The sequence below is a fragment of the Lactuca serriola genome, chromosome 9, assembly GCF_051521515.1.
Source record: "Lactuca serriola cultivar US96UC23 chromosome 9, Lser_US96UC23_V15, whole genome shotgun sequence".
Lineage (NCBI taxonomy): Eukaryota > Viridiplantae > Streptophyta > Magnoliopsida > Asterales > Asteraceae > Lactuca > Lactuca serriola.
Window position 1 is genome coordinate 155,163 of NC_136416.1, and position 27,818 is coordinate 182,980.

General features: G+C 34.0%; 2 protein-coding genes across 4 annotated transcripts; one reads left to right on the plus strand and one right to left on the minus strand.

Annotated features, from left to right (window-relative positions):
- Positions 1 to 14,288: 14,288 nt before the first annotated feature.
- Positions 14,289 to 18,640, minus strand: ASY3 (asynaptic protein). Its single transcript, XM_079018495.1, has 10 exons — positions 18,421 to 18,640; positions 17,998 to 18,091; positions 16,214 to 17,645; positions 16,010 to 16,117; positions 15,769 to 15,826; positions 15,520 to 15,669; positions 15,383 to 15,441; positions 15,153 to 15,287; positions 14,706 to 14,797; positions 14,289 to 14,614 (listed from the first exon to the last, which is right to left on the minus strand). The coding sequence occupies exons 2-10, from the start codon at positions 18,022 to 18,024 to the stop codon at positions 14,540 to 14,542; spliced, it is 2,136 nt and encodes a 711-aa protein (XP_078874621.1). The 5' UTR covers positions 18,025 to 18,091; positions 18,421 to 18,640; the 3' UTR covers positions 14,289 to 14,539.
- A 1,793-nt stretch (positions 18,641 to 20,433) lies between these two features.
- On the plus strand, positions 20,434 to 26,579 carry LOC145072111 (uncharacterized). 3 transcript variants are annotated; one of them, XM_079018497.1, is made up of 8 exons: positions 20,434 to 20,879; positions 21,438 to 21,525; positions 21,983 to 22,059; positions 22,157 to 22,241; positions 22,310 to 22,391; positions 22,597 to 22,737; positions 24,288 to 26,089; positions 26,169 to 26,579. In XM_079018497.1, exons 7-8 carry the CDS (start codon positions 25,494 to 25,496, stop codon positions 26,554 to 26,556), a joined length of 984 nt encoding a protein of 327 aa, XP_078874623.1. In that variant the 5' UTR covers positions 20,434 to 20,879; positions 21,438 to 21,525; positions 21,983 to 22,059; positions 22,157 to 22,241; positions 22,310 to 22,391; positions 22,597 to 22,737; positions 24,288 to 25,493; the 3' UTR covers positions 26,557 to 26,579. The 3 variants fall into 3 exon arrangements, 2 of the variants coding, with proteins under 2 accessions (XP_078874623.1, XP_078874622.1); XM_079018496.1 differs by having other exon boundaries at positions 20,435 to 20,879; positions 21,986 to 22,059; positions 22,157 to 22,391; XR_013690926.1 differs by lacking the exons at positions 24,288 to 26,089; positions 26,169 to 26,579 and adding an exon at positions 24,019 to 24,218 and having other exon boundaries at positions 20,455 to 20,879; positions 22,157 to 22,391.
- Positions 26,580 to 27,818: the final 1,239 nt, after the last annotated feature.

A 27,818-nucleotide genomic window follows, 5' to 3' on the forward strand; every position in this document is an offset into this window, starting at 1 on the left:
ATATTTCATAAAATTAAGTTCATTCTTTTTAATAAATGAATGTTTTTTGTCACATGTCTTCTTCTCCTTCATTTTGACACATGGGCTTTTTTGGTTTTCTTATTTTCCACTTGTCATTTTTTGAGGTTTTTCATTCTCACATTAAATTTCAAGAATTTATGGTTATATATATGGAGGGTTCTCATTTTATTCATGTAAAGTTATCATTTTATTAATTTGAGAATAAATTCACATAAATGTTACAAACTCATTGATTTACTTTCTTTTTTTAATTACTTTATAAAATGTTTAATGTTTACATATTGATATTAAACTTTTTATTTTTTATAAACTCGTATAGTACACGGGTCTCACACCCAGTGAACTATCATAATATATCATAAACATTATAGGTACTTTTTATTGTGGTCACGGCATGACAACTGTTTAATGACAACCCTGGTTTTGGGGTTTGTGCCCCTATTTAAGGGATGTGATGGTTAGGGTTTGCACACTCTCAACCTTCATCACCTCCCTTCACCCCTCACTGAAACCCTAGCTCCATTTTTTTTTTGAAGTCTTTGAGTTTTTGGGTGATTCCTAGCCAAGAATAAGAAGAGAAGAAGTCTTAGGCCTTGTAAGGTTCGCAAAATGTTTTTGCAATGAATGGGATTTGTCAAAGGAATTGAAATTTGGAGGAATTACTATTTGAAAGAAATAGAAACTGATATGTGTTTGGTTGACATGGAATGGAATCTATTTTCTGTTTGGTTTGTTGAATTGTCAAAGGAATTGGAATATGAATTATGTAATATGACCAAAATACATTTTAAGTGGTTTTTGTAACTTTTTAAAATAAACATAACAAAATTACATTTAATTACAAAGTTTATTCATTATACTCTTTTACAATATATAGAAACTAGATAAAAAAACATGTAATACGATGAAACCAAACAAACCATAAAACGTTTTTTAATTAAAATTAAAAAACAACAAATAGTATTCATTATTATTAATTGAAAAATAAAATACTTAACCACATATGAATATGTAAACCAACGTATAGGTACCTAGTTTATGCTCGTATCACTCTTCCAACATAAAACTTCACAAAATCCTCCCGATCTTGTTCTTCCAAATTCCAAAAACTTAGCACAGTTCCAGGATCACACATTATTTTTCGACTTGCTTTGAACCTATCCAAAGCGCTCCATGACTGGATTTTTGAAATTTCAGAACACTACTAGAAAAACAGCCTTTTACGACGCTCATTGCGCGTCGTAAAGGGCTCAGACGACGCGCAAATGCGCGTCAAGGAAGGCCCTGTCATAAAGAGAGACGACGCGCATTTACGACGCGCATTTATGACGCTCATTTACGACGCGCGGTTATGACACGCAATGCGTATCAAGGAAGGCCCTGTCATAAAGGAAGACGACACGCATTTGCGTGTCGTAACCTTACGACGCGCGTGTTTATAACACGCAATGCGTATCAAGGAAGTCCCTGTCAAGAAAGGCCATGTCATAAATGAAGATGACACACATTTTTGCGTATCATAATTTTAAATGTTCAAAAAGAAAATATATTTATATATTTATTAATTTTTAAATTAAATTTGCATATAATGTCTCATAATAGAAAGAAAATATCATATACAAAAAATACAATCTATTGCATAAAATTTAATGTCATACAATTCTATTTTTTACAATATCTAAACTTGCATCTAATCTACTCTACATCAAATTCCTACTAAGTAAAGTTGCATCTTGCCTTTCATAATTCTTTAAGACTAATGCTCCAAGCAGCTGATTATATGGATAAGCAGTTGTACATTGGCCCATCTCACTCAAGAACGACTTAGCCAAATTCAACTCCAAGTGTTTACTGCATTTTGCTGATAATGCTGCAAGATTTGAATCAAGTGGCTTCATATTCCTTTCTTCCATCAACTTTACCTAATGCACAAAATACACAGAAACAAAAAAACATTGTAGAGGAAGGGGTAATTTGGGAAAATATGAGGGGTATCCTTTGCAAAATAAAACAAAAAATATCCTTTGCAAGATTTTCTCTTTAGTGTCCTCTGCAAAACAAAACAAAAAATATATATCAAAAAATGAAATTTTTTATAGTTTTATATTATAATTACTAGGTTATAACCCGTGGACACCACGGATAAGAAATTAAAAAAATAAAAATAAAATTATAACTTAATTATTGAGCAATATAATGAAAAATTTAATAATTAGGAAAGCAAAGTTGGTAGATTATTCATTCGGCAATATTTTTGAAATGACCAAAACAATTGACATAGCATGAACCACGAGCAAACAAGCATTTCAAACAAAAAGCTTGTGCACATAATTGTTTCCATCATGAGATGTCTAAAAAACCTAAACCATTTGCCATTTTGCCAATGGCACATATCATCCAACCACATACTCATCTTTACTCTTCAAAATGCATTTGGATTCATACATTACATTCATTATAAAATGTAATTTTTTCAAATGTTTAAGATATGTACAGCAAAGCCATAATTTCCGAAATGTTTAAGATATGTACAACAAAGCCATAATTGAAGAAAGCAAGATTGAAGGTAAGAAATAATCAATTGATTGTTAATCTTAGTTTTTTAACAGAAAATACATTATGTGGAAGAAATTTTACCTGTTTTTTTTTTTCTTTCAGAAATGTTGTATATGAAGATATAAGCGAAAACTGAAGCCGTTCAAAAGAATACCCTCACATTCGTTAAGAGCGGAAACACAATCAGGTAGATATGATTTTGGTTCGAATTTTGAAATTTGGTTATTTGTTTAAACATTTGAATTTTGAATTTGCTAAATTTTAGACAAAATTTCGTGCATGATTATTCAGGGGATCATATGAGTAAATAAAATGGACGAATATACCCCTGCAGTTTGAAAATACATGACACAGTGACTGTTTCTGGAATGAAAGTAACATTTATCTGCGCCATTGATCTGCAAAGAATGTATAAAATGTGCACTTAGCAATTAAAATAAACAAATAACAGATATAAAATGAATTAAAAAATAACAATAAGTGTGATGTTAAAATAAACAAATAAGAGATATAAGATGAATTACAAAATAACAATAAGTATGATGCTAAAATAAACAAATAAAATGTGAAAGACTATAGTTGTAAACTTGTAAATCAATCCGAGTTTGAACACGACGACAGGAAAAAAAAAAAGGAACAAAAATATATGAAAAAATAGAAACCAATGTGAAGTTTATGTTAAAAGAAACGAATTAGAGTTTGAACACAAATGACAGAAAAAAAAGAGAGAAAAAAAATATATGAAACAATAGAAACCGGTGTGAAGTTTATGTTAAAAGAAACGATTTAGAGTTTCAACAAAAATGACAGAAAAAAAAAAAAGAACAGTATCAAAACTTTGGCAGGTCATCAATGCCTTTAAAAAAACTATAAGTCATAGCTTTTGTGTAATTTGGCTTTTACTTAATACGTATAATATGTTTATATATTCATACTCTTTTAAAGAACTAAAAGGCAATCTTTACTAATATGAAAGTATATTTCTATGTATACACCCGATTTCAAAGACAAATGCAAGCAACTGCTACAATTAGAAGAAAATTTATTTTTCATTATGTTACCTGAAAAATCAAAATGTACAACAAAGCCATAATTTCCGAACTTTGAACTTATTCAACATATGCGAACATAAAATTATTTTCAGCCCACAAACTTTACATTTAATAATCTGATGCAATTTATAAAACAAAAATGATGAATCACAGAACTTTAATTCTTATATCTCTGAAAGAAAATGTATATCAGTATAACAATGGACCTTAATGCTTCAAGACCAAATTTATATTAAGTTGTTAAATAATGTTTTGTACTTAATGTTGGGCAAGATTTTGCTTGTTGACTGACTGTATAATTGGAGTTTGAAAACAAAGACAAAAAAAAGAACAAAAAAATATGAAAAAAAAAACTGAAGTGCAGATTGATTTTAAAAGAAAATACTACTAGAAAAGAATGTATTACTAACCTTTAAGAAATCGGTAGAATTACTAACTTTTAAGAAATCTGTAGAGCAGAGCAGAGAATTTCACTCAAATTCGAGGGCATAGCAGTAGAAAATGATATGCAATTCTATGGGTTCATATAAATATGCAGAGAGTAATGAGGCAAAATAATTTATTTAATTCCGGAAAGGTATTTTACTTTGGAGATTTTATTCCTGATTTTGTGGATTTAATTAGTGGGTAATTGATTTAAATTTGAAAATCAGTAGATGAGATATAATCTGAAAATAGTTGGCAGAAAGAATAAGAACGAACTTGTAGTTTAAAGGATATGAAAGTAGAAGTCAACGATTTGGTAAAAATTGATATGCTGATTTAGAGGAGGTGATAATTTCGATTTTTATGTCCAAACATGTTGTGTAAATGGATAAACCGATCACAAAGCAAGGTAAAGACTCGAGACGCAAGAGATGTTTCATGTTTGTTGTTTACCTTCCAGATGCAGCAGCAACAAAGAATTTCTCTGTTCTACATATAGGATCAGGGACAATGAAATGAGTTGCCTGATATGTTCCAAAAATCAGCAACATTAGTAATGATAATACCAAAAAACACTTATTACATATACTATAATAAAAACCACAAAAAATGATTACAATTTTAAATTTCAGGCGTATTGAACCTCTATTATCAAATAACATTTCAGCAGCAACAGTTACAGCTGCAAGCAAGACCTGAGCTTCCGTGTGGCTTCTCTATTTTCTCCCCTAATCCTTGACTTCTCTAACCTCATAAAGATATTGGCTCACCAATGCAGTTCCTTATAAGTTATTAACTCTAACGAATCCTTGGTTCAAGCATTTCATCGAACAGTTGGACTGCATAGTAAAACACCCTTTCAAATCTCAATATAAAATGGGCAAGACAAAGTAATGTAAAAACAAACCAAAAACATAATCGACACATAAACCCTTGGAAAAAAAATACCTGGTGGGAAAACATCTGAATAACCACTGCCATCGGCCCATGAATAAGCTCTAATCTCAAGCTTTGTGCGCACCGAGCGGGGTACAGAGGAGGTCTTCAAACAACAAAAGAAGTGTGATGAAAGAGTCATGGTAACGGAAGAGAAAAACAGGAGAAACTTTAGGAAACATAATTGGCTGAAGAAATATTCAATGAAGCAAATAATTCTTACCATTTGTTTGGGACAAAGAAAAGCTCGTCTCTACTCTTTGAAACCTTCATCATACGTGTGTCACCCTAAATCTTCTTGTTCGTCTTTCTCCTTCCCTCTCACTTTCTGGTAACGGTGGGTTCAATAAAAATAGAAATTCATGTGAGAACAGATATAAACATTAAACATATATTAAAAATGGGGATTAGGTTTTGAGAGTGAAAGAAGGGGGGATCATGCTGGTAAACGACAGAGAGGCGGACCAACCAACTTCTATTGTGGCCGACTCCATCTCCATCTTCTCCGATTGTCACCTGGTGTTGATCAGTGGAAGAAAGTGGCCCCAATCGATTAGAAGATGTGGAGGTTAGACTGGATGAGGGTTTTCCACAAGGAGATGGAGATAATTGTGAATGGGCGGTGGATTATCAGAAGAGGTTTGACATCGATCGGCAGAAGGTGTAAGGATTAATCCAGTTGGATGAGGCGGTGAATGAAAGAAGTCGGTGATGTTAGTCTAGTAATTTGGAAGATAGATGGTGATGGGGAAGAGCGGTCGTCTTTCATTGGAAGTCGACGGCGGTGAGAGACAATCAGAAGGGTCGAAGAAGCAGCATATGGCGGAAGGTGAATGGAAGTTTGAGAATTGAGAGATAAGAAAGAAAGAAAGGGGGTTTTCGGTGGGGATGAGCTAGGGTTTTCAGCCGATGGAAACAAAGCGGGCTTTTTAATTTTTGGGTTTCATTTCCCCCTCAAAATGAAACGCGCGTTTCATTCAAATTTATAAAGCGACATGGTTAGACGACACACATTTTATTTCAGGTGCCCTCCGTGTTTTTTTTTATTTCTTATTAGACACTAATTTTAGGGCGCGCAAAAATGCGTGCCCTCTATGCTTCATATTTTGGAAAACTAACATCAATTTTTAGAGCACGCTCAAATGCGTGTCCTCTATCAGCGCGTGTCATTGATTGCGCGTCGTAAAAGGCTGTTTTTCTAGTAGTGGAAATTACCATGGAAACTTTCTTTTGTACTTCTGTTTCTCCTAGTATTGTTTGATTCATGTTGTTCACTGCTTTTTCAAGTTTTTTCTCCAAGCACATTAGTTGCAATAGTTATTCTCTGAACAATATGATCAATTTTACTTTTTTTCTTCTTTGAACGTACGCTTGCTAATTCTTCACTTTCTGTTACTTGTTCTTCAAAATCATCTTCTATTTGTTCGGTTTGTTCTTTAGCGTTTACATCTTCTTCCATTTGGGTGAAATCATTGGCTTTATTCCCTTGAGCTCTATCATTTCCAAAAATAATACACAAATCCTCGTAATGAGGAAATATCTTATTTCTCCATTTGCCCACTTCTTTATGAACCTATTATGTATCAAGGTAGTTAATAGTCCAATTGCGATAGCTTCTGCTTTTTTTTTTTCCATAATGTATATTGTTTCAAACATAAACTTTAGATAAAACAATACATGAAATAAAAAAAAAGTTACACGACCATATATATAAAAAAAATGTAACTGGTAAAAGTAAATCAAACTTAATTTGTAACTCCCCGTTTATTTAAATAAATTAATAAATGTAAGTCCCAGAGCTAATTGTCATCATTTTAGAAGCCGGGGATTAAAAGTGAAAGTTTTGGACCCCGTTTATAAATATTTATGAAGACAGAGGCTTCGTGGTAATTATTTGGATTTAATTCAAGAGGAAATGAGGTGGAAGGGTTGATTATGTTATAATTATGATATTAGGGGTTGTATAGTAAATTTGTACTTAAGGTGTAAAGGATATGTATCCTGAGGGTCTAAAAGGTAATTGTTGGGGCTTTAATTTGAAGAAGAATTAATAAGGAGGGGCTATATGTGTCAAAATTGAATGGAAGTTTGTATGGGAGCAGGATATACGCGGTGAGCTTCCTTCCCGTCACCTTATAACTCCCAAACCCTAACCCTAGTAGGGAATCAGTCGTCGCCTTCTTCTCATCTTCTCCAGCCGCCGCCTGATGGCCTTCTCGTTTTCCGACCAGATGAAGCCTCGATCACCGACGCCTCTGCCTCACCGTCAAGATGCCATCATGGCCTTGTTGCCGGTGAAGACCATTGTTCCATCAAGTGCGTCGCCACCATCTCCCTTTTGTTCGTCATTCACTGTTCCGATCAGAGGGGACGCCTACCGCCTCGCCATTGAGCACCACCACCACCTACAGTTTCTTCCTCATTCTTCTTTGGCCTGACGTCGTGTACGTCGATGGGAACCGATGGTGGGCTTTGGCCGCCGTTGCTGGGTTTCCGGTCGTCGCTTGCCAACCATAGCTGCTGAGTTGGGGACGTTTTGGGTCAAAAACCCTAATTAGGGTTTAAAAAAAAACCCTAATTGTAAGTAATTGGCCCTTAGACTTATTGGACCCATTTTTGGGCTATTGAGATTGGATTTTGTATTAAGCCCAATTTCTCCATATCATTGACCTAGTAGAGTAAAGGACTTAATGGATTAAGTCCTTAATGGGTTAAGTAAGAAACACTTAACCCTAATCGTCATTTTATGTGAAACCCTAGTTTCACTTGGGCCTTCGATTGGGTTTTGGTAATTGGTTTATTAATGGGACATCCAAGAATAATCAAATGGACTAGAGTAATTAGTTGGGCTTTAGGGTAAGGCCCATATGAAGGATTGGGCCCAATTTGAAAAATTGGGCCATAGATGGGCCATAGTTTAGGCCTGGATTATTGTATGATATTGGGCCCTTAGAATGAGACATGTTGGATTGGATTGAACAATTAGGCCTTTAGGGAAGTCCATGTAGAGGTTTGGTCCCAATTTGGAAAGTTGGGCCATATGTTGGGTTTTGATCCCTAGTTGACTTTGGGCCTTGGAATTGAATAAGCAAAGCTTGGGGTAATGTAGTATTTATCCAAAGTATGTACTTATGGTTATGTAGTGGAACCCAATTATTAATTGGGTGTTATTTTGATGTTGACAGATTCGGGACTCTGTTATCCAGCAGCTAGGGTTTTGTCAGCAGGACTTCAGCAGTGTGAGGTGAGTTTCCTTCCAGTAGGAACGGGTTTACGGCCACAATGCCAACCCGTTTAGTTAGCGGTAGTTCCGAACTTCGGTCCGATGAAATAGTTCAGTGTGCTTGATGTCTTTGTGATTCAAGCATGTCTTTGTGTTATGTGTTCCGGACTTCATTTCGATGCAGTATGCAATATATGTGTTACTCCGGACTTCAACATGTTTGGTACGAGCATGAAATACAGGATTTGCAGAGATATATGTAGCACCTAAGTTATCACACCAGAGTATTAGGGCCGTCTTGGTAGAGATGTCGAGTCGTTTAGAAGAGCTTCAAGCCATGTGAGTTCTACAACAGTGTCAGCAAGAGCCTTGTACTATGATTCAGTAGAAGACCAGAAAACGGTGTGTTGTTTTCTTGCAGTCCATGAGATAAGGTTAGAGCCCAAATAGATAGCATATCCCCCGATACACCGACGGTCGTCTGGATCCCCTGCCTAGTCAGCATCAGAGTAAGCTTCAACAGGAGAAACCACATTTTGCCAAGATGCATCAGTGAAAGCTTGAAGTGAGGATCCAGAGTTATGGCGAATAAAGAGACCAAGATTTGACGTTCCCTTCAAATATCATAGAATCCATTTTACCACAGACCAATGAGTTTTTGTTGGTGCATGCATGAACTGATAGACTTTGTTCACCGCAAATGTGATGTCTGGTCTGGAAAGAGTGACATATTGAAAATCTCCAACGATTTGACGGTATGGTGCCAGATCATAGAGTAGGGGTCGTCAGCTAGGCTCAATGGTTGAGAGGTGCTCATGGGATAAGACACTGGTTTGCAGTCAGTCATACCAGATTTCTGCAGTAGTTCTAGGATGTACTTTCGTTGAGATAGTAGAATATTCTTTCCAATGGGCACTATTTCAACGTCGAGAAAGTAAGTGAGATTGCTAAGATCTTTGATTGCAAATGAAGTATTGAGCTTGTGGATTACGTGACGAATAGTTGTAGGGTTGTTGCCAGTACATAAAGAAGAGTGCCCCGATCTTGAAAAATAAAGAGTGAGGGATAAGTTTTAGACCCCATGAAGCTAACTTGTTGTAGGGCTGTAGATAACTAATAAAACCAAACTATTGGCACCTGTTTGAGACCATAAAGAGACTCATGGAGCTTGCATACATGAGTGGGTTTATCTGGATCAACAAAACCTTGTGACTGACGGATATACACAGTTTCATTTAGGTCACTATGTAGAAAGGCGTATTAAATATCTAATTGCCCGAGAGACCACCCATTGGTAATGGCAAGTGAGAGAATCACACAAATGGCGGTGGTATTGACAACCGGGCTAAAGGTTTCATGAAAATCAATACCCTGTTATTGTTTAAAACCCTTTGTAATGAGACGGGCCTTGTAGCGAGTGATTTTGCCATCTTGGTCTCGTTTTACTCGGTATACCCACTTTGCAATCGATGATATTAGTATTTTCGACAGGTGGTACCAATGACCACGTACCATTTTTGACAAGTTCCTGGAACTCGTCATCCATGGAAAGACGCCATTCAGGGGATTTATTGGCGGCTGTAAAGGAAGTGGGTTCAAGGATTAGTGTGGAAGATGAGACCGTGTGAAAGGCAGTTGAAGTATAACGTTGATTGGGCTTGGGGTTGGCTGAAGATTAGGCGGCCGAGAGCGACGGGGCAGCGGTGGAGATGAGGGTGGTGGTGTTGGGTCAGAAGGGGCGTTAGGTGAGGTTGGAGGACTGTTTTGGAGTGAGGGAGAAGGGGTGAAGTTAGCTGGTGAGGAATTGGGTGGTGTAGGATGGTCAGGTGAAGATGGGTAGTCGATTGTTGTTGGGTAAGTTGAGGTATAAGGATTAGTGTTAGTAGTAGTGGGTGGGTTAGGGGTAGGTTGAAAGGGAAAAACATCTTCATTAAACCATACATGACGAGCAATGTACACTCGTTTGGTAGCGAGATCCAAACACCGGTATCCATGGTGAGTTGGACTGTAGCCCAAAAATACACATGGTGTGGACCTAAAATCCATTTTGTGCTGATTGTACAGTCGTAGGTGTAGGAAACATTGACATCCAAAAACACATAGAAAATTGTAGTTTGGTTGTCTCTTGAAGATGATATCACATGGAGATTTGTTGGAGGAGATACGAGATGGCATGCGGTTGATAAGATACGTTGTTGTTTCAAATGTAAACTGCCAAAATCTTTATGGAACATAAGAGTGAGCAAGGAGTGTAAGGCCCGTTTCAACAACGTGTCAACGTTCGACAATACCGTTTTGTTCACTTGTATATGGACAAGAATGTCGATGCATGATGCCAATAGATGAAAAGAAAGGGGAAAGATTGCGAAATTCACCCCCCCCCCCCCCAATCAGTTTGAACAACTTTGAGTTTAGTGTCAAACTGTCATTCAACCATTGTGACAACAAGTTTGAATATGGAATACACATCAGATTTGTTAGCTAATGGAAAAATCCACATGTAGCGGGAATAATGATCAACACAAAGCAAGAAGAAACAAAATCCATCAAAAGATAGTTATGGTGCAGGCTCCCAAACATCACAATAAACTGAATCCAAAATATTATTGCTACGAAAATTTAAATCATGTAAATGTAGTTTGGAAGATTTTCCCAAATGACACGAAATACACAAGAAATGTTTGGTGGAAACTGGTAAAGAACAAGCATTAACAATGGAATTAAAGACACGTTGATGAGGGTGTCCAAGTCGTTGATGCCACACAATGGAAGATGCTTGAATGGCTGAAAAAACAATCTTGGGAATGACTTTGAGTTGTGGCAGACAAATAAAGTAGAGACCATGCTTACTTGGGCCCTTAAGGAGACTGGTTTTGGTAATTTCATCCTTCACAACAAAAAAAGAAGAATAAAATTCAAAAAAGACGTTATTTTCAAGACAAAATTTTTGGACAGAAAGTAAATTCTTTTTTATTGTGGGAACATGAAGAATATTTGAGAGAGTAAAGGTTTTGTGTGGTGAGGAGACCTTGGACAAGCCAATGTGAAAGATTGGAAGAGCCTTACCATCACCAACATGAATAGAATCTGAACCATAGTATGCTTCTCGGTTGTCAAGATCTAACAGATTTGGTGTGACATGGCTGTTTGCTCTTGTATCAGGAAACCAAGATGCAGCTGAGGTCGATCCAGTGTCCGAGAAGGCTGTGAATTTTGCTTGTGAGGGGGTAGAACGGTTGGTTTGTTGATTTGGACATTTGTGAAGGAATGTGCCAGATGCCACATCAATTGCAGTGTCCATGCACTGTATTTTGAGTGGAAGCACATGCAAATTGTTAACAATTATTCGGTCCTCGACTGTCATCACGACCACGGTTGGAGTGGCTGCGAGAGTTGCCCTGGTTATTGTTGCGTCGACTGCCTCGAAAGTTATTTGAGGGGCGAGATACATAGAAGGCTTGAGGTTGTTGTTGATAAGGAGAGATGTTCAACTAAAAACCAAGTTGTGAAGTAAGTTGTTGAAGAGAGGATAGTTGCGATTGAATGGTGTTTGGCTAAGAAGAGGATGTCTTGGTTGAAGCTATGAAGGCCTGAGGAACTACGATCTGAGTGGGGTTGTTTTTGTTGATCATGAACTCATGATCACTGAGGAGACCATAAAGTTCATTAAAAACAATAGGAGGAGAACGAGCCAGAAGTGTGGATTTCAGACCATTATACTCATCTCTAAGTCCTGAGATGACTAACATGACAAGATCTTTGTCTTTTACATGTTCTCGTCAGGGCAGTGGCGTATTCCCATGCACGAGTAAGATAGGCGATTGAAGACTCATCGCCTTTCATCTCAATCTTGAGAAGTTGAGTCTTCAACGTGTACTCTCTTGATGAGTTTTTTGGGTGCATATGCTCGTTCTAATGCAAGCCAAAGTTCTCTAGATGTTGTACCTTGAACGTGTTGGAATGAATCTTCAGAAATTGTTGGGATGATTACCATTATGACGTGTGTATCGTTGGAGATCCAATTGAGATAATCGGGGTTATCAACAGGAGCGGCTTCAACAGTTGCTTGAATCTTTTGGGTTGGACACTGAATTGTGCCATCTACATAGCCGAAAAGGTTGTTGGTTACCAAGAATGGTTGGATCATTGCCTTCCAGTACCCGTAATTTGTTGGTGATAAGGTGAAGGCGAATTTGTGGGAATTATGGGCTATCTTTTATGTAGAGGCGAAGGCTGTAACAATGGCCATGGTTGATCGGAGTAGCTGCAAGATAGGTTTAGGGCAGCAAAGTTGACGGCTACTAGGGTTAGTGGTGATCGGGCTCTGATACCATATGGAAGCAAATATCAGAGCATTAATAGAGAAGATTGTAATTGATTCAGCATAGAGAAGATTGTAATTGATTCACGTTATAAAATACAGTATATGGTACAAAATATATAGACTTTGATATTACACTTAACTACTTAAGTACCCTAAACTTAGTCTAAATATAATTGATAGTCTAACATTCCGTTATGGTGCCTTGATGGTTTCCTGATGGAGAGATGAGAATGCACAATCATGGTGTTTATAAGGAGGAAGAGCATAACTGAAAAGACCATTTATCCTCCTGATCGTTCATATACTGCATCATTTGCACCTTATGGTGTTACAATATACAAATCAAACTTGTAGGTTTTGGATTTCAACGATCATGTCGGGCCAAGATTTTGAGATCATATTTTACTCATTCTAACTACAATATAGGACATTTTAATTTTTAAATCTAAGAAAAGCTAATAAACTTATAGACATGTTTTATTTTTGAGTTTTCTTCTATTCATACCAGTCATGGATCAAAATCTACAGGAAACCAAATATTTGGTCTTGTTTATTATATTAGCTTGTAATCTTTACTTATCGTTTCCTTTGTTATCTCTTCATTTATTCCAACAAGTTTGTTGTACCTTTGGTGTATTTATACCACTTATTGTTATTTACATTACTAGAAAAGTCTTTAGTGACCAATTTTTAATGACACCCTAAATTCTTATCATTAACATCATCATATAGTCACTGTATATTAAGTCGTCACTTATTTTAATGGCTCAAGACACACTTTACAGGTCCTATTGGAGGTGCCAAAGTCTCCAACGGTCCGATCTCTAGGCTATGTTTTGTATAATTTCTTTATCTATGGTCACGTTTCATTGGGCTTGGAGCTTCGATGGTGGTTCAGGAAATTGGAGATTTTACTATTGCGTCTGCTAAAGATTTTATTAACCATCACACCCTTCACTCTAGTTCAATTTCAACTCGGTAGGCATAACTTGTCCCTAATAAAGTTAATGTCTTGATTTGGCGTTTGGCTTTGGATAAATTCCTAAAAATAATAACTTAGACCATAAAGATGTGGATGTATCGTATTCTTGCATCTAACTTGTGATACAAGGGTGGAGTTGGTTTCAAACTAGTTTTTTATGTTCTATCTCAATTGATCTTTTGCTTTTGGTGGCTAGATGGTGTGGTACATCAATCCCCGTCTTATCATCTTTTGATAAATGGATTTCTCGGTTTGATTCGCTAAGATTGTAGAGAAATGTGAAAGAGCATCTCTAGGGAATTTTAAGGTGCACCCACTAAAAAAATATGTGTAATTACAGTTGTAATTCATGCATCGACCACTGCTCGTAATATCTTTTCATTCTTTATCTCATCCAAGAAGTTTGTTGTCCCTTTCATGTATTTATACCCCTTATTTTTATTTATCCTATCAACCTTTTAAAACCCTAAAACTCTTTCAAATCAAAGTTGAATATGTATTTTAAAGAGTAGACTTGATATTATGGCATCAATGGAAAGAAACGCATTTAAGGGGTTGTGATTTAGATGCGAGTTTGCCTTTAAAAAGGTATTTACATGATTAATGGTTGTGTTAGTATACCAATTCAATACGTAAAAGTCCACATGTTATTTCACCATTTTAATTAACATATATGAAAAAAAAGTTATTCTTCCAACAATCCCCGAGTTGACATGAAAAGGGGTTATTCTCTGAGTTGACAATCCCCACAAGGAATCCAATGCACATTGCAACCCTTGATTATTACTGAAGTATATCAATCCATAACAAATTCTCCTATAGCATGAGGGCTTGATAAGTGATGGTTAATGATTACATGAAATGGTTTTTCAATTTCTTAACGCAGAAAATAGGATGTATATGTTGCTACCTAATTATAAATGACAAAAAGTAGAGTACCAAGAACCCAAGGGATGACTTATTCTGTTGTGATCCTAAAAGTAATTAATATATGATATTGGTTTGAAAACAAGAGTCGTTCAACTACCATGTAAACCTTCTTTTAAGCATTCAGCTATACCATATTTCAGCTTGACCATTTTCTCCCTTGCCACCTGCAACAAAATGAGACCAAGTGGCACTACACAAATCAAACACAACAGGGGCAGGATAAGCAACCTTTTTTTTTGAAGGGAAGAGACTTACCCTGTGAACATCTGAGAGTCTCTTTTGGGCATCATTAAGCTGTGCCTCAATAGCTTCTTCAGTTTGCATGAGAAGCTTTCTGTGTGACAGCCCTAAAAGCATTGATCAATAATATGAACACAACATATACTTTAAACTCTATTCTATATTTTATTTTAATTATGATTGGCAAACCTATATTTATAAAAATAAATATTTAAACATAATAAAAGCTCATTAAATCCCAAATAAGTTATAATAAAAATAATATGTTTTGGTTATTTTATAAAAATATGTATATAGTTATATGTCATGAAAATTGACATATATAAAAATGGATTGTATTGCAAAGTTGATTTCATTTCATGCATGAAAATTAACAAAATGGACTCAGGAATGGTCCATTCTTATGGAATTAACCATTCCATTCCTTCCCTGATTCCAAGACTTGGTAAAGACAGGTCATACTTTGTTTCTCTACCATCCCTCTAACGTCAATCTCATGTGATTCTAGTCCTTTAAGTGTGCTTCGGCACTTCTCAAGGTGCTGATCCACTTCTTCTTTAAATTTCTCGTATATGCGCTTCAGCTGCTCTTGTTGCTCTATATTAATTTTTTTTCATTAAAGTGTAGTAAAAAAATAATCTAAAACATATGGAGTACAACATATATCAACTTCAACTAGATAATTTTATCACCTTGGCATTGGCTTTCTGAGTGCATTCTTTTGGATTTACCAAGGTTTGTTAACTTTCCACTGAAAAAGAATCAGAAAGCATGGGTAACTAACAACTCAATTCTTGATAAACAAATTAATTGTAAGACTACTACCCACACTTCATTTTGGATCTTAGATTCAGCGTTTTGCAACTGCGAATGTATGTTCATGGAAACAGACAACAATATCTCAGCAGATTGTCTAGTAGTGCTTGAATGTATTTTGCTTTCAACTCTTTCTAAGGCCAAGGCAAACAGCTTCACAGCACTGAAAATATTTAAAAATGATCAAAATAATAGTATAATGGGAACTGAGAAGAAGAAAAAAAATGTTTATTTATCAAACTCAAAAATGGAAATGGAATACCCTGCAAGCCCATCCTGTTCTAAAGAAGTATCATGAAATTTTTCACAATCTCCATCCCCTGTCCATTTAAAAGACACAATGATAAATAATAATAATAATAATAATAATAATAATAATAATAATAATAATAATAATAATAAATAATAATAATAATAATAATAATAATAATAATAATAATAATAATAATAATAATAATAATAATAATTACAGGGTTTTAGTAGTGTAAATGACCAATTGTTACCTTTGATGGGTGAACCATCTTCAGAGCTCTCAGAAACCTCCTCTTGACATGATGGTGATATAGACCATCTATTTCCATTTATGTTCTTGTTCTCTAATGTAACTGGCACTAGATTTGCAAAAACAAAAAGGAGAATATTTGATTATGATTAAAGTAGATGGCAACTAACTAAACAAGTGAAGAACAGCATAAAGTAAATGCTACCTGTGACAGGTGAACCATCTTCAGAGATCTCAGATCCTACATATTTACTTTCTTTGTGTACTGTAGCTGGTTTTGCTACGCAGTCTTGAGGGTCCATGGTAAAATTATTTGTGTTTGCGTTGGAGTGGGCCCCCATTGAAAACCCTATGCTGTGAGATTTGAAGGATCTTTTAGACAGGCTACCAACATCAAGGTCTTCATGGTTGTTGTAGAACAAAGATCTAGGAGCTGTTTTGAACTCAAATGGTGGGCTCTTTAGATCATATTGTGGGTCTAGATTGATCTTTAAGGAATGTTTGGAAGAAGAATCTTGATCCTTATTGTTCTTTAACATTGTACTATTATTACCTCCTCCGGTCCTGATAACTTCAAACTGGTCTTTCATTTCAGTATCTGGCTGAACTTTCTCTATGTCTCCTCTTCTGTTTTCTTTCAATGAGACATTTACAGTATCAGCTTTTCTTTTCCTTACATCAGTAGCTTGATGGTTCTCATCTTTATGAACCCCTCTTTCCTTTCTCTTAGACATTGTAGACCCATGATTCACATTTGTGCTTGCATTCTTTGACCAATTGTCTACAAAAGAGAATACATTCTTGTCTAATTGAGCTTCTTTATACTGATATAATGGAACAGACTTTTGTGTTTGAGGTTTCTTGCTGGTGAAAGATCGAGTTACTGGTCTCTTGTTTAGACTTCCAGAGTGGGTTTCTCTTGTCTGCAAATGTTGGCTATCACTTTTGTTGGTCACAGACTTGGGCTTTGAATTATTTGCATCCATTCCAAAAGTCTCATGGTCGTGTTGTTTCTTGTTAGGTGAATAAACAGTTCCAAGTAACTCCTGGACTTTCATTCTTAATGCCATGTTTCCATTGTTTCCTCTTTCACTTGTTCCCTGCTCTGTTATCCCTTTCTCTGGCACAGTTACTTTCTGTGGAGTTGCATATGAAGACTGTTCTTCCCTGCCCATGACAAAATGGCTGCCTGCTTCACTTTGGTAAGTGTTTTTCTTTAATTTTTCCTCATTATTAGCATCCTTGGAGTGAAGATCAGACATCTGGGTTTCAAAAACTGTATCAGGATCAGTTTCACCAACTATCTTGTTAGGTTGCAGGAGTACATTGCTGGTGGAAGGCAAACTCGAGACTTTTTTTGGATGATTAATTGTGTCTGGATGTGATATGTTTTGATGGGAAGTGTTTGTATAAACCAGTGGAGGGGGTTCCTGGCATGGAGCTTTGTTCTGTCTTTCTGTGGGAGTATCTTTTGCTGATGTTACATTTTGTAAAGTTTGCAACTCAGTCACATCTCCCCTTCCATTTTTGCCCTTCGTTTTGGCAACAGAATCAACCACGATACCTATTGATATCTTCCTTGACTGGCTACATGGATGGTATTTGCTACCCAAGCTCCAATTTCCACTCATATGATCCTGGCACATAGATAATTTGATCAATTAAGCCTCCATATTTTCCTGAACTTCACTAAACATATAAATCATTGTAGGAAACAATTTGTTTTTCAGTGAGCGGGAAACACAGTAGACACAAAGGAAATAAGGGCAAAAAAAAAGCAGAAAGTGGACAAAATCCTAGTAAATGTGGTTGATGAGGAGCTTCAAAACATTTAATGCGTGATTAGAAAGATGATTAAACAAATTCTCGTCCATTGATTGATGTCAAGTAATGAACTGAATCTATACGCAATACAGCTACGTTTAGATCAACATAATGAGATGTAAAAGATAGGGTATGACGTGATTAAAGGTATCCGCAGATGCTTACATCTAGTAAATGTAGCTGCCTTCCCATCCCCGGCTTCGTTACTTCGGATCAATTATGGAAAATTTTCGGAACTATAGGTTGCTAGAATCTCGAACTGAAGATAGAAGATATGTATCAGGTTACTTGTCAACAAAAATTCAAATGGAAAGCAATATAAACGATTAACGAATAAAATTGCTCATCTAACAAATTGTGTTCCTGGATATGAATTTGGTAAATAAATTGTGGATTTAGAAGTCATGGTGACCAACTTCAGCAACTTAGGGTTCTGGATCGCAGTGCTAACAAAGTTATTCGGCTACGAACTGAACCAGGATTACGACATAAGGGATATGAAACGATTATCAGAGTTGAAGTTCAGAATAACTGACCAATCAGCTCCAAACGATCCAAATCCACCGATGTGAAAAGGAAGGAGCTCACCTACTTAATCACGATCCCTGTCTGAGAACATTGAGCTGGTTGCTTTGCAATGTGATAACGGTTGCAGACAAGTGGCTGAAATTCAATCGTGAAAGCGGGAAGGTAATGAGCAATTCCTTGATCGATCGAGATTCGAGGCTAAACGCGGGAAGTTATAGCGAAATATTTTCAAATGCCCAAAAATTGTGTTGCAGGTTGATCTATCACCTTGATCATGCAATGGACGTTTTCAAGTTTTGAGTTTTTGACATTATTAATTACTACTAATATATTATAAAAATTGGTTCTCATATATAAACTATAAGTAGGTGAGCTATAAATAATTTAAGCATAGACTTATTAATATTTGCAAAAACATAGATCAAATTAAATATTATTTTTAAGACACATAAGGAATGAATGTAAATATTAAAGTTTGAAAGAAAATAACAGGGAGTTTTCAAAATGTTTAACTGGTGACAAAAATTACGTCCTAGTCTTCAAGATAATCTGGATTGACTTTGAAATTTAAGGCAGTGTTTGTTTTTTATCTGCAGATCTGCGAGACCTCTTCTGTCTGCGTCGCGCAGACATTAGCCTTCGCAAACTGTTTGTTTTTTTGAAGACTGCAGACCTAAAAATGTCTGCGCGCCCTCTTGTTGGCGCAGATGTAGACCAAAGTCTTCTAATATCTTCAGACATCTTCTAGCCTAAAAAAACATATATATCTTTATTTTTTTTTAAGTTATATTTTTTCCAACTTTATTAATGATAACAATTTGAAAAAAAAAACTACAAAATTTAAAAAAAAAAAAAAACTTTTGACGATACAAACATGATATTTTTGACAAATTTATAAATAAAGATTTATTACAATAATAGTCGTTGAATTTGTTTATATAAATATAAAAAAAATCATAATATATTCTTATATTTTTTTGCCAAATTTTGTAAAACATTATTTAATATAATATCGTCAATTTCTCGAGAAAATATTTATGGTACGTTTTTAATGGATTTAATTGAAAAAATCGAAGTTTATTTCCATCAATTTATGTATCAAATTCTTTGATCACTAATTATAATAGTTAATTATAATTTTGCAACCAAAGTTGTTGGTTTTTATCAAATATATATGCTAATTCATACCATTTTTAATTTTATTTTTTATACAATAATACATAAAAGTTGATCTAGATTCGTTAATTATTTATAACAAAATCATAAAAATATTAAAAAATCACTTTGAAGTTTAAAAAAATAAGTTTATTTAGATTTCAGTTTATTTTAGTAGCCCGCAAATGTTAAAAAAAACAAACAATCTTCTTTTTTCAGACTGCAGACGTTTGGTCCACCTCTTCTACTGCAGAGGTCTACAGATGTGGTCCGCAGACTGCAGACATTTTGCCTCAGAAAAAACAAATAGCACCTAAATGATCAAACATAATATACACATTAAAAAAACGTTTGGTAATATAAATAGCACACTTATCCCTATTCTAATAAAATAATAGTTTTATTCTCCTTTTGACATGTGTCATTCTATTTGGCCTTCTAATTAATGCATATTTTATTCTTTTTTTTGTCATGTGTCACTTTATTATATCTCCTAATTAATGTATGTCACTTGTCAACTCCATTTCAAATTTCAAATTTTAAAATTTTCACTTTAATTACATTAAATTAATAATATTAGAATGAAAATTAAAATAAAAATCATACAAATGATATAATTTTACATATTTATTTAAATCAATTATTAAAATTTATATAACTAAAAAAACTCTAAGTTAATAATTTATTTAAAATAATTAATTAATAATTTTGAGTTTTCCTATAAAAATTTAATTAATTTTATAACCGTAGTTCTCACGGGTTATTAACTAGTTATTTATATATATATATATATATATATATATATATATATATATATATATATATATATATATATATAATTAATTTCAAACATTCTTATGAATAGTACTTAACCGAAGTACTGTTCGTGGGTTACTTTAACACAACCAAGGTTTCTCTAATGGGTCCATCGATCCACCGCCTCTATCATCGGCTTCTAAACCTCACACTCTTAACAATTCTCGATGTCTCCTCCATCTTCTCCACCGATCACCTTCTCCAATCGAGATTCTCCACCGCCTTCATCTGCTGAGCTTCTTTAATCACATACAAAGATTATCCACCGCCTTATCCTCCATCGACTCCACCTCTGGTCACCTCCTCTTCTCCTAATCAAATAGCACCGATCGGAACTGTGTCTGCAACGTCTTCGTCGGTTTCCACATGTGAAAAAATAATCGCTCACCACAAACCGAATCTCGACCTCAAGTCGAAGCTCAAGATTAGGGCTTTATTTTGCTAGATTACAATTTTTTGGATTTCCCGTGGAATGGAAATGGATTCTTAGCGAGACTGGGAGTAAGAGAGACGGGTTGTTGGACAATCATAGGTTTTCCAAAATCCAGGTAATTGATTCATTCAATCGTCGATTTTATGTTTGCCACGTTCTCTCCATCGCTTCTGTTACCTGTCTTCTACTTCCGCTTCTGGCTTTCTGTCTTCACACCACCTATGTTTTGTTTGATTTGCCCCAAATCTCTTGTCATCCGATATTTTTTATCTTCGATTCTCAAGAGGCTAATGAGGTTCTGCTTTCATCGGTCGGTCATTTGTTTAAGTTTGCTTTGATAAGGTTTCTTACAATTGTCGATTTCAATTCTTCTCTATATCCTCATGATTTCGTTTTGTTCTTGCTATTAGCTCTGCTGGTTTTTTTTTCTTATTATTTGTACTTTGTGAAGCATATGAAAATATTGTTAAGTGGGCATTTGTATTAGTTTTCTATCTTTTCTTCATCTGCTTTCAATAATTGTGGAAAGCATTTTAGTTTTAATCAATTATCTGTTTGAGATGTGTTCATTGCCTTCTACTTCTATCTTTCGAGCATCAGATTTTGCGTGTTTATATGTATAAGATATAAGATGCGTTGTTAAGTATGTTGTCAAGTGATAACTATTTTACAGATGTCGATGTGGCGAATGGGGGAGTTTCTTTGGACTTGAAAAGTTACTGTCAACAAACCTTCCAGAGGCAACAACCAACAAGAAATGAGTAAGGTCATAAATACCCTTTTATCATTGTAGGGAAACATCTCTGCACCCTTTACATTAAATGAAAAATACTTAATACATATAATTTACCTTTCAGGTAAAAGGATAGATTTAGTGTGAATGGTACATGAAAACTCATAAATTTTATGTCTTAGAATTGGTATTTACTTTCAATGAAATTAATCGAGTTGTAGCAAAAAAGGTAATGTATTTTAATAGATCATGTAAATTCTGTTTTATTAGTCATTAACAAAGTATTATTGATTCTATACAACTTGTAAGGATACAAAAGACACGAATTTGTTGGTGGCATGTGTTGGATTCTTTGTTGGTCTTTATCGTAAAACATGTTCAATTGGATTTTATAATTCTATTATGATGTTTTTTTGTTTTTTTGTTTTTTTTTGTTTTTTTTGTTTTTTTTGTTTTTTGTTTTTTTTGTTTTTTTTTTGTGAAAGGAGGTGTGGTTATGTTTAGCAGATCGCTTTCTACCTACAAGCTGAAGGGTATTTGGGTCAATGTGTTTTGCCCTGAGGTGAACCTGAGTCATTATATCAGTTATTTTTACATTAAAGAAAACAATATTTTTTATACTACATAAGTTATTTAATGATGTTAGTAACATATTGCAGTTTATTCAAAGTGATATGGCTGAAAAAGTGAGTTAGTTTATTGAAAACATAGGAGGCTATGTTTCCATGGATACATTGATTCAAGGTATCCTCTTTTACTTCATTATAGGATAGAAAAAAAAGACATTTTTAAAACGCTAAATGCAAAAACAGCCAAGACTGCCAAACAGAGTATGTATTGACCAAAGAGAAGGTTGACCTTTTGAAATTGGAGTTTAAAAGAGATGAGTTGCCGGTAAGTTTGTATCTTGTAGCTTTTTTATTTTGAATCCACATACATTTATTTGCTTAAAGATTATTTCCATTTCTATTCTCTTTTTTAATAAGAAAATAATTATTTTTGTTGAACACTGTTAGTCTTATACTACATTTTTCTTTTTAACTAAATATCAAAATTTTGATATTCTTATGAATTAAAATATTATTACATCTTTCTTCAGTTACTGAGGAGAGGGATCGTTTGAAAACTGTTGTTCATCAATTGAAGCAACAAAAGAATGTTGAAGCATGGACTGCAAGTGCAATGACTGATGGAACACTTCAACATCTTGAATCATCTGTTTCCATCAAGGAATGACAAAGTAAAACTAATCCTAACAAACTTTATTTATTTTATAGATTGATAGATGTTGATATAAGATAAGTATAGTATATTTAAAAATAAAAGGAGATGCATATAATATTACTTTATAAATGCTAAATGGAGTGTTGTTACCCATATGACAGCTAAAATTTCCTATTATACCCTCGTGATTAGGTTTAGGTATTCATTTTGCTTATTCATTTCATAAAATTTTGTTGATGTCAACAGTATGAAAGTATATCTCATGTATTCTTTGGTTTTTACATATTCAAACAATTTTGGAGATGTTGCATGTCATAGTGATGCTCAAAGCTCTGTTACTGAATTGGTTTGAGTGACAATTCTCAAATAGAAAGAAAAAAAAACCACCTGGGTCCCTACACTAGTTATAATTGAATCTCATTCTATTTGGGATTTATTTTTCTTTTGTCATATTAGATCTCCTAATTAATGTCATCTCATTTGTCAACCTATTGGCTCATCATTTTAAATTTTAAATTTAAAATTTTTTACTCTAATTACATTAAATTAATAACATTACAATAAAAATTAGAGTAAATTACACAAATGGTCCCTATGGTTTAGGGTATTTTGCGAGCTTGGTCCCTAACTTATTTGTTTAACTCGGAAGATCCTTGGTATTTGTTTTTGTTACGTGTTTAGACCCTATTGTTTGTTTTTGTTACACGTTTGATCAATGTCTTACCTAAAAAGACTATTATTTAAATAGGAAAAAATGTTGGGGTAGGTAAGGTAAGGTGAGGAAAAAATGTTGGGGTTGTGGGTGTGTTTATTTAAATAAATTAAAAAATCAATGGCAAAATAGATTTTTTAGGTAAGACAGGGACCAAGCGTATAACAAAAACAAACAGTAGGGATCTTCCGAGTTAAAAAAATAAGTTAGGGATCAAACGCGATATTACCCTAAACCATACATTCGTGTAATTTACTCTAAAATTAAAATAAAATCAATAAATATTATAAGGTGATATAATTTCATGTATTTATTTAGATCAATGATTATAATTTTATATAATTAAAAAAATATCTCTTAGTTAATAATTTATTACTCTAAAATTAAAATAAAATCAATAAATATTATAAGGTGATATAATTTCATGTATTTATTTAGATCAATGATTATAATTTTATATAATTAAAAAAATATCTCTTAGTTAATAATTTATTAATAATGAACTTTGTTTCTTGAGAACATTTGAGATGATGATGAGTTCATTTAAAGTCTTTGGTTATTTATTGATGTCTTGGATCTTACCAGATAACTAGAAGGGATAGGTAGGCATTTGAATTAGACAATGACCTGAAGCCGTGATTGGAGCGTTGGAAGTAGTTCATAACCTCCGATAGACTTTTCTCATGAGTTTTTATCCATATTAGTGTTATACATAAAACTATTTCCCGTTCTAGTATACATTCAAAACTATTTACCTTATTAGTATTATTTTGAATTTAAAACTATTATTATTGTTTTTTATTATTAAAAAATATATAATAAAAAAAAATAACGCTCCCTATATGCTGGAACAGAACAACGTACAAAAAAAAACGAAAACAGTTAGGGCTTCAATCGTCTTCTTCAGCCAACGGCTTCATCCGCCATAGCCAGCCGTCTGTGTCTTCTTCCTCCTACACTGGCCACCTACCTGCAACCTCTTCTGCCCGTCGCCGCCCTCCTACCGCCTCCATAAACTCGCCGGTTTCAAGGCATGCAACCTATTTTCCTTCTCGTTTTTTGTAGTTTTTTCTATTTAATTCATTGCACTCTCATTTTTTCTTGATTTTGATCCTTCTCCACCGAATTGAAGATCAAGTTCTGCATCTGTTTGATTTTTTTGTATATGTCACAGCTTGTTTTTTGATGTTTTTAGATGGAATTGATTGCAATTGTTACTTCTGTTTCTTTTTTCTTGTTGTCATATATAATATGATCAATTTTTGATTAGTTGTTGTTTCTTTCTTCTTGTTGTCATAGATGATATAATCAAATTTTGATCAGTTTTTGTTTCTTTTTTCTTGTTGTCATAGATGATATAAGCAATTTTTTATTAGTTTTTGTTTCTTTTTTCTTGTTGTCATAGATGACATGATGAGTTTTTTTATTAGTTTTTGTTTGTTTTTATTTGTTTTGTAGATGAATTCTATTAGTTTTTTATTAGTTTTTGTTTGTTCTTATTTGTTTTGTAGATGAATTCTATTATAGACATGATTGACAATGATGATTTTTCTATAATCTCTCAAGCTGCTGTTATAACTAATATGATGAATATAGACAATGAAAATGAGTTACATGAAAATTTGGAAGATGAAATTGGATTGGAAAATGATGAAGAAGCACCTTTTGACAACAATGTTGAAGTACCTTCAACTTTTACTAATATGGAAGGAACAAATTTGAATATTGATGACAATTGGATTGTGTCGCAATCAACGAGTAAGAATGATTTCATACGAGAGTTGGGAAAAGATTCTTTCAAGGATAAATAAGAACTTGTTAGAGCAATCAAGATCCATTGCATTAGGACACATAGACAATTTGAGGTCATTGACTCACACCCAACTATTTTGACTCTAAGATGCAAGTTATACTTACAATCTGGTTGCAAATGGAAACTTCATGCAAGTAAACGTAAACGTAGTGGATATTTTGAAATCACAACTTATACCGGTCTACATACTTGTTTGCACTATAAGCTTTCTCAAGATCATCCGAACCTAGATGCAAGCTTGATTGCTATGGAAACTAGGCACCTTATAAAAGCACAACCTTCTATCAGTATTCCTGCTTTGAGAGCTGAAGTAGTTGAAACACTAGGCTATACTCCTTCATATAAGAAGGTTTGGGTTGGAAAGCAAAAAGCAATTGAACATGTGTTTGGAAATTGGGAAGAGTCTTATGTCGCTTTACCAAAATATCTAGGTGCACTTCATAAGTTCAATCTAGGAACTATTGTTGAATGGTGTGTTTCAAGATCAACCGATGTAGATGAAGTTGAATTTAGGCGTGTTTTTTGGGCTTTTGCTCCCTCTATCAAAGGGTTTCATTATTGTCGACCGGTGATTAGCATTGATGGTACACACTTGTATGGTAAGTACACAGGTAAGATGCTCATTGCAATGGGAGTTGATGGTAATAATCAGATTTTGCCACTTGCATTTGCTATTGTAGAAAATGAATCTTATGATATTTGGAATTGGTTTCTTTCTCATGTTAAGAATCATGTGGTGAAAGACCGTGAAGGCATATGTCTAATATCTGATCGTCATGGGGGAATCCTTAAGGCTGTCAATGAGCATGGATCTCCATGGTTAGAGTCACGTGGTTTTCATAGGTATTATTATATTTCTTAATTATTCTTTATGACATTTCAAAAACTTGCTTCATTAACTTACATTTTTCTTATTTTAAAGGTATTGTTTACGACATTTCATCAACAACTTTTATGACAAGTTTCGTAATTCAAAATTGAAAGCTTTAGCTTATCGTGTCGGGAGTCAGAATCAAATTCGAAAGTTCAACTCCATCATGGAAGAAATTGGAAAGCTAAATCCACATGCTCGACATTATTTGGAGAGTCATCCACTTAATAGATGGACACTTGCATATGATGGTGGCAGGAGATATGGGTTACTCACAATAAATTTGTCAGAGATTTTCAATAGTGTACTTAAAAGTGCTCGAACCAAAGGGCTTGTAGCCCAGCGGTATCAGGTGGTGCCCTCCCTCTTTGAGGTCGAGGGTTCAAGTCCCGTCGTGGACATAGTTGGAATAGATGTTGTTAGCTTAGGAGTAGATTAAATTTGCCGGTTCAAAAAAAAAAACTTAAAAGTGCTCGTTTTTTACCAATCACAGCTTGTGTGCAACTTACATTCTATAGAATGGTGCATTATTTTGAGGTGAGACGTCCTTTAGGATCTAGTTTTCAAGCTAATGGAGATGCACATACTCCACATGTTATTGCAAAACAAGTAGCTTTGATGGCAAAAGCAAGTGCACATTCCTTGAAATCTTTTAATAGAGAAAAAGGTATATTTGAGTTGATAACTAAAAAAGGTTGAAATGTGCAAGTAGTTAATTTGGAACAAAAAACTTGCACATGTGGTAAGTGGGAGGCATTTAAATATCCTTGTTCTCATGTTTTGAGTGCATGTGTCAAACTCTCTTTGAATAGTTGGCAATATGTTGATAAATGTTACTCGATTGTATATTATTGTGCTACTTGGGCATCTGAGTTCTCCTCGCTTCCTCATGAAGCATATTGGCGACAATCACCATTTAATGCATTACTTCCAAATTTAGAATTATTACGGAATAAAAAAGGTCGGCCTCGTTCAACAAGATTAAAAAATGGTATGGATATTAAAGAAGGAAGAAATGCCACTCTTTGTGGAATTTGTAGGCAACCAGATCATAATCGAAAACGGTGTCCGTCTAAGTCAAGGTAATTAAACATATAATATTTTTTATGGTATTGTTGTGGCTATTCTCTTATTTTCGTTTATTTTTTTTAATCGTTTTTACAGGTAAGGATCTGTTACTGGCTCAAGTTCAAGCTAATTGTGATGTTTTTCTTTTTGTAACAAACAATATTGGAGTTTTTTTTTTAATTGTGGTGTTTTCCTTTTTTTAACAAACAATATTGGAGTTTTTTTTAATTGTGGTGTTTTTTTTATATCAAACAATGTTGAGTGTTTTTTACCTTAAAAACATTTTGTTTGTAATGTTGGAGTTTTTACATCTTAAAATATATTGTATGTTTAATTTTATGATGGCTAAAAAATTATATGTAAAAAAATAGATATTTAAAATAAAAAATATAAATATAAATTTTTATTTAAAAAAACAGTAAAAGTTTGAAAAAAAATTATTATTTAGAAAAACAGTAAAATGTGAAATAAAAAAGAAATGGAGAAAAGCTATTAAGAAAAACTGAAAAATTAAACAAAAATGAAAAAAATACTAAAAAGGTAAATAGTTTTAAATGTATACTAGAATGGGAAATAGTTTTGTCTATAACCCTACTATGGACAAAAACTCATTTTCTCATAACTTTCTTACAA

Coding starts and splice junctions, on each gene's coding strand:
- ASY3 (XM_079018495.1), bottom strand. CDS start 18,024: ATGGGAAGGCAGCTACATTTACTAGAT. Junction 17,646..17,997: donor GGCAGCTACATTTACTAGAT/GTAAGCATCTGC, acceptor TCTATGTGCCAG/GATCATATGAGTGGAAATTG. Junction 15,670..15,768: donor GAACAGGATGGGCTTGCAGG/GTATTCCATTTC, acceptor AAATATTTTCAG/TGCTGTGAAGCTGTTTGCCT.
- LOC145072111 (XM_079018497.1), top strand. CDS start 25,494: ATGGAAACTAGGCACCTTATAAAAGCACAACCTTCTATCAGTATTCCT. Junction 26,090..26,168: donor GAGTCACGTGGTTTTCATAG/GTATTATTATAT, acceptor CTTATTTTAAAG/GTATTGTTTACGACATTTCA.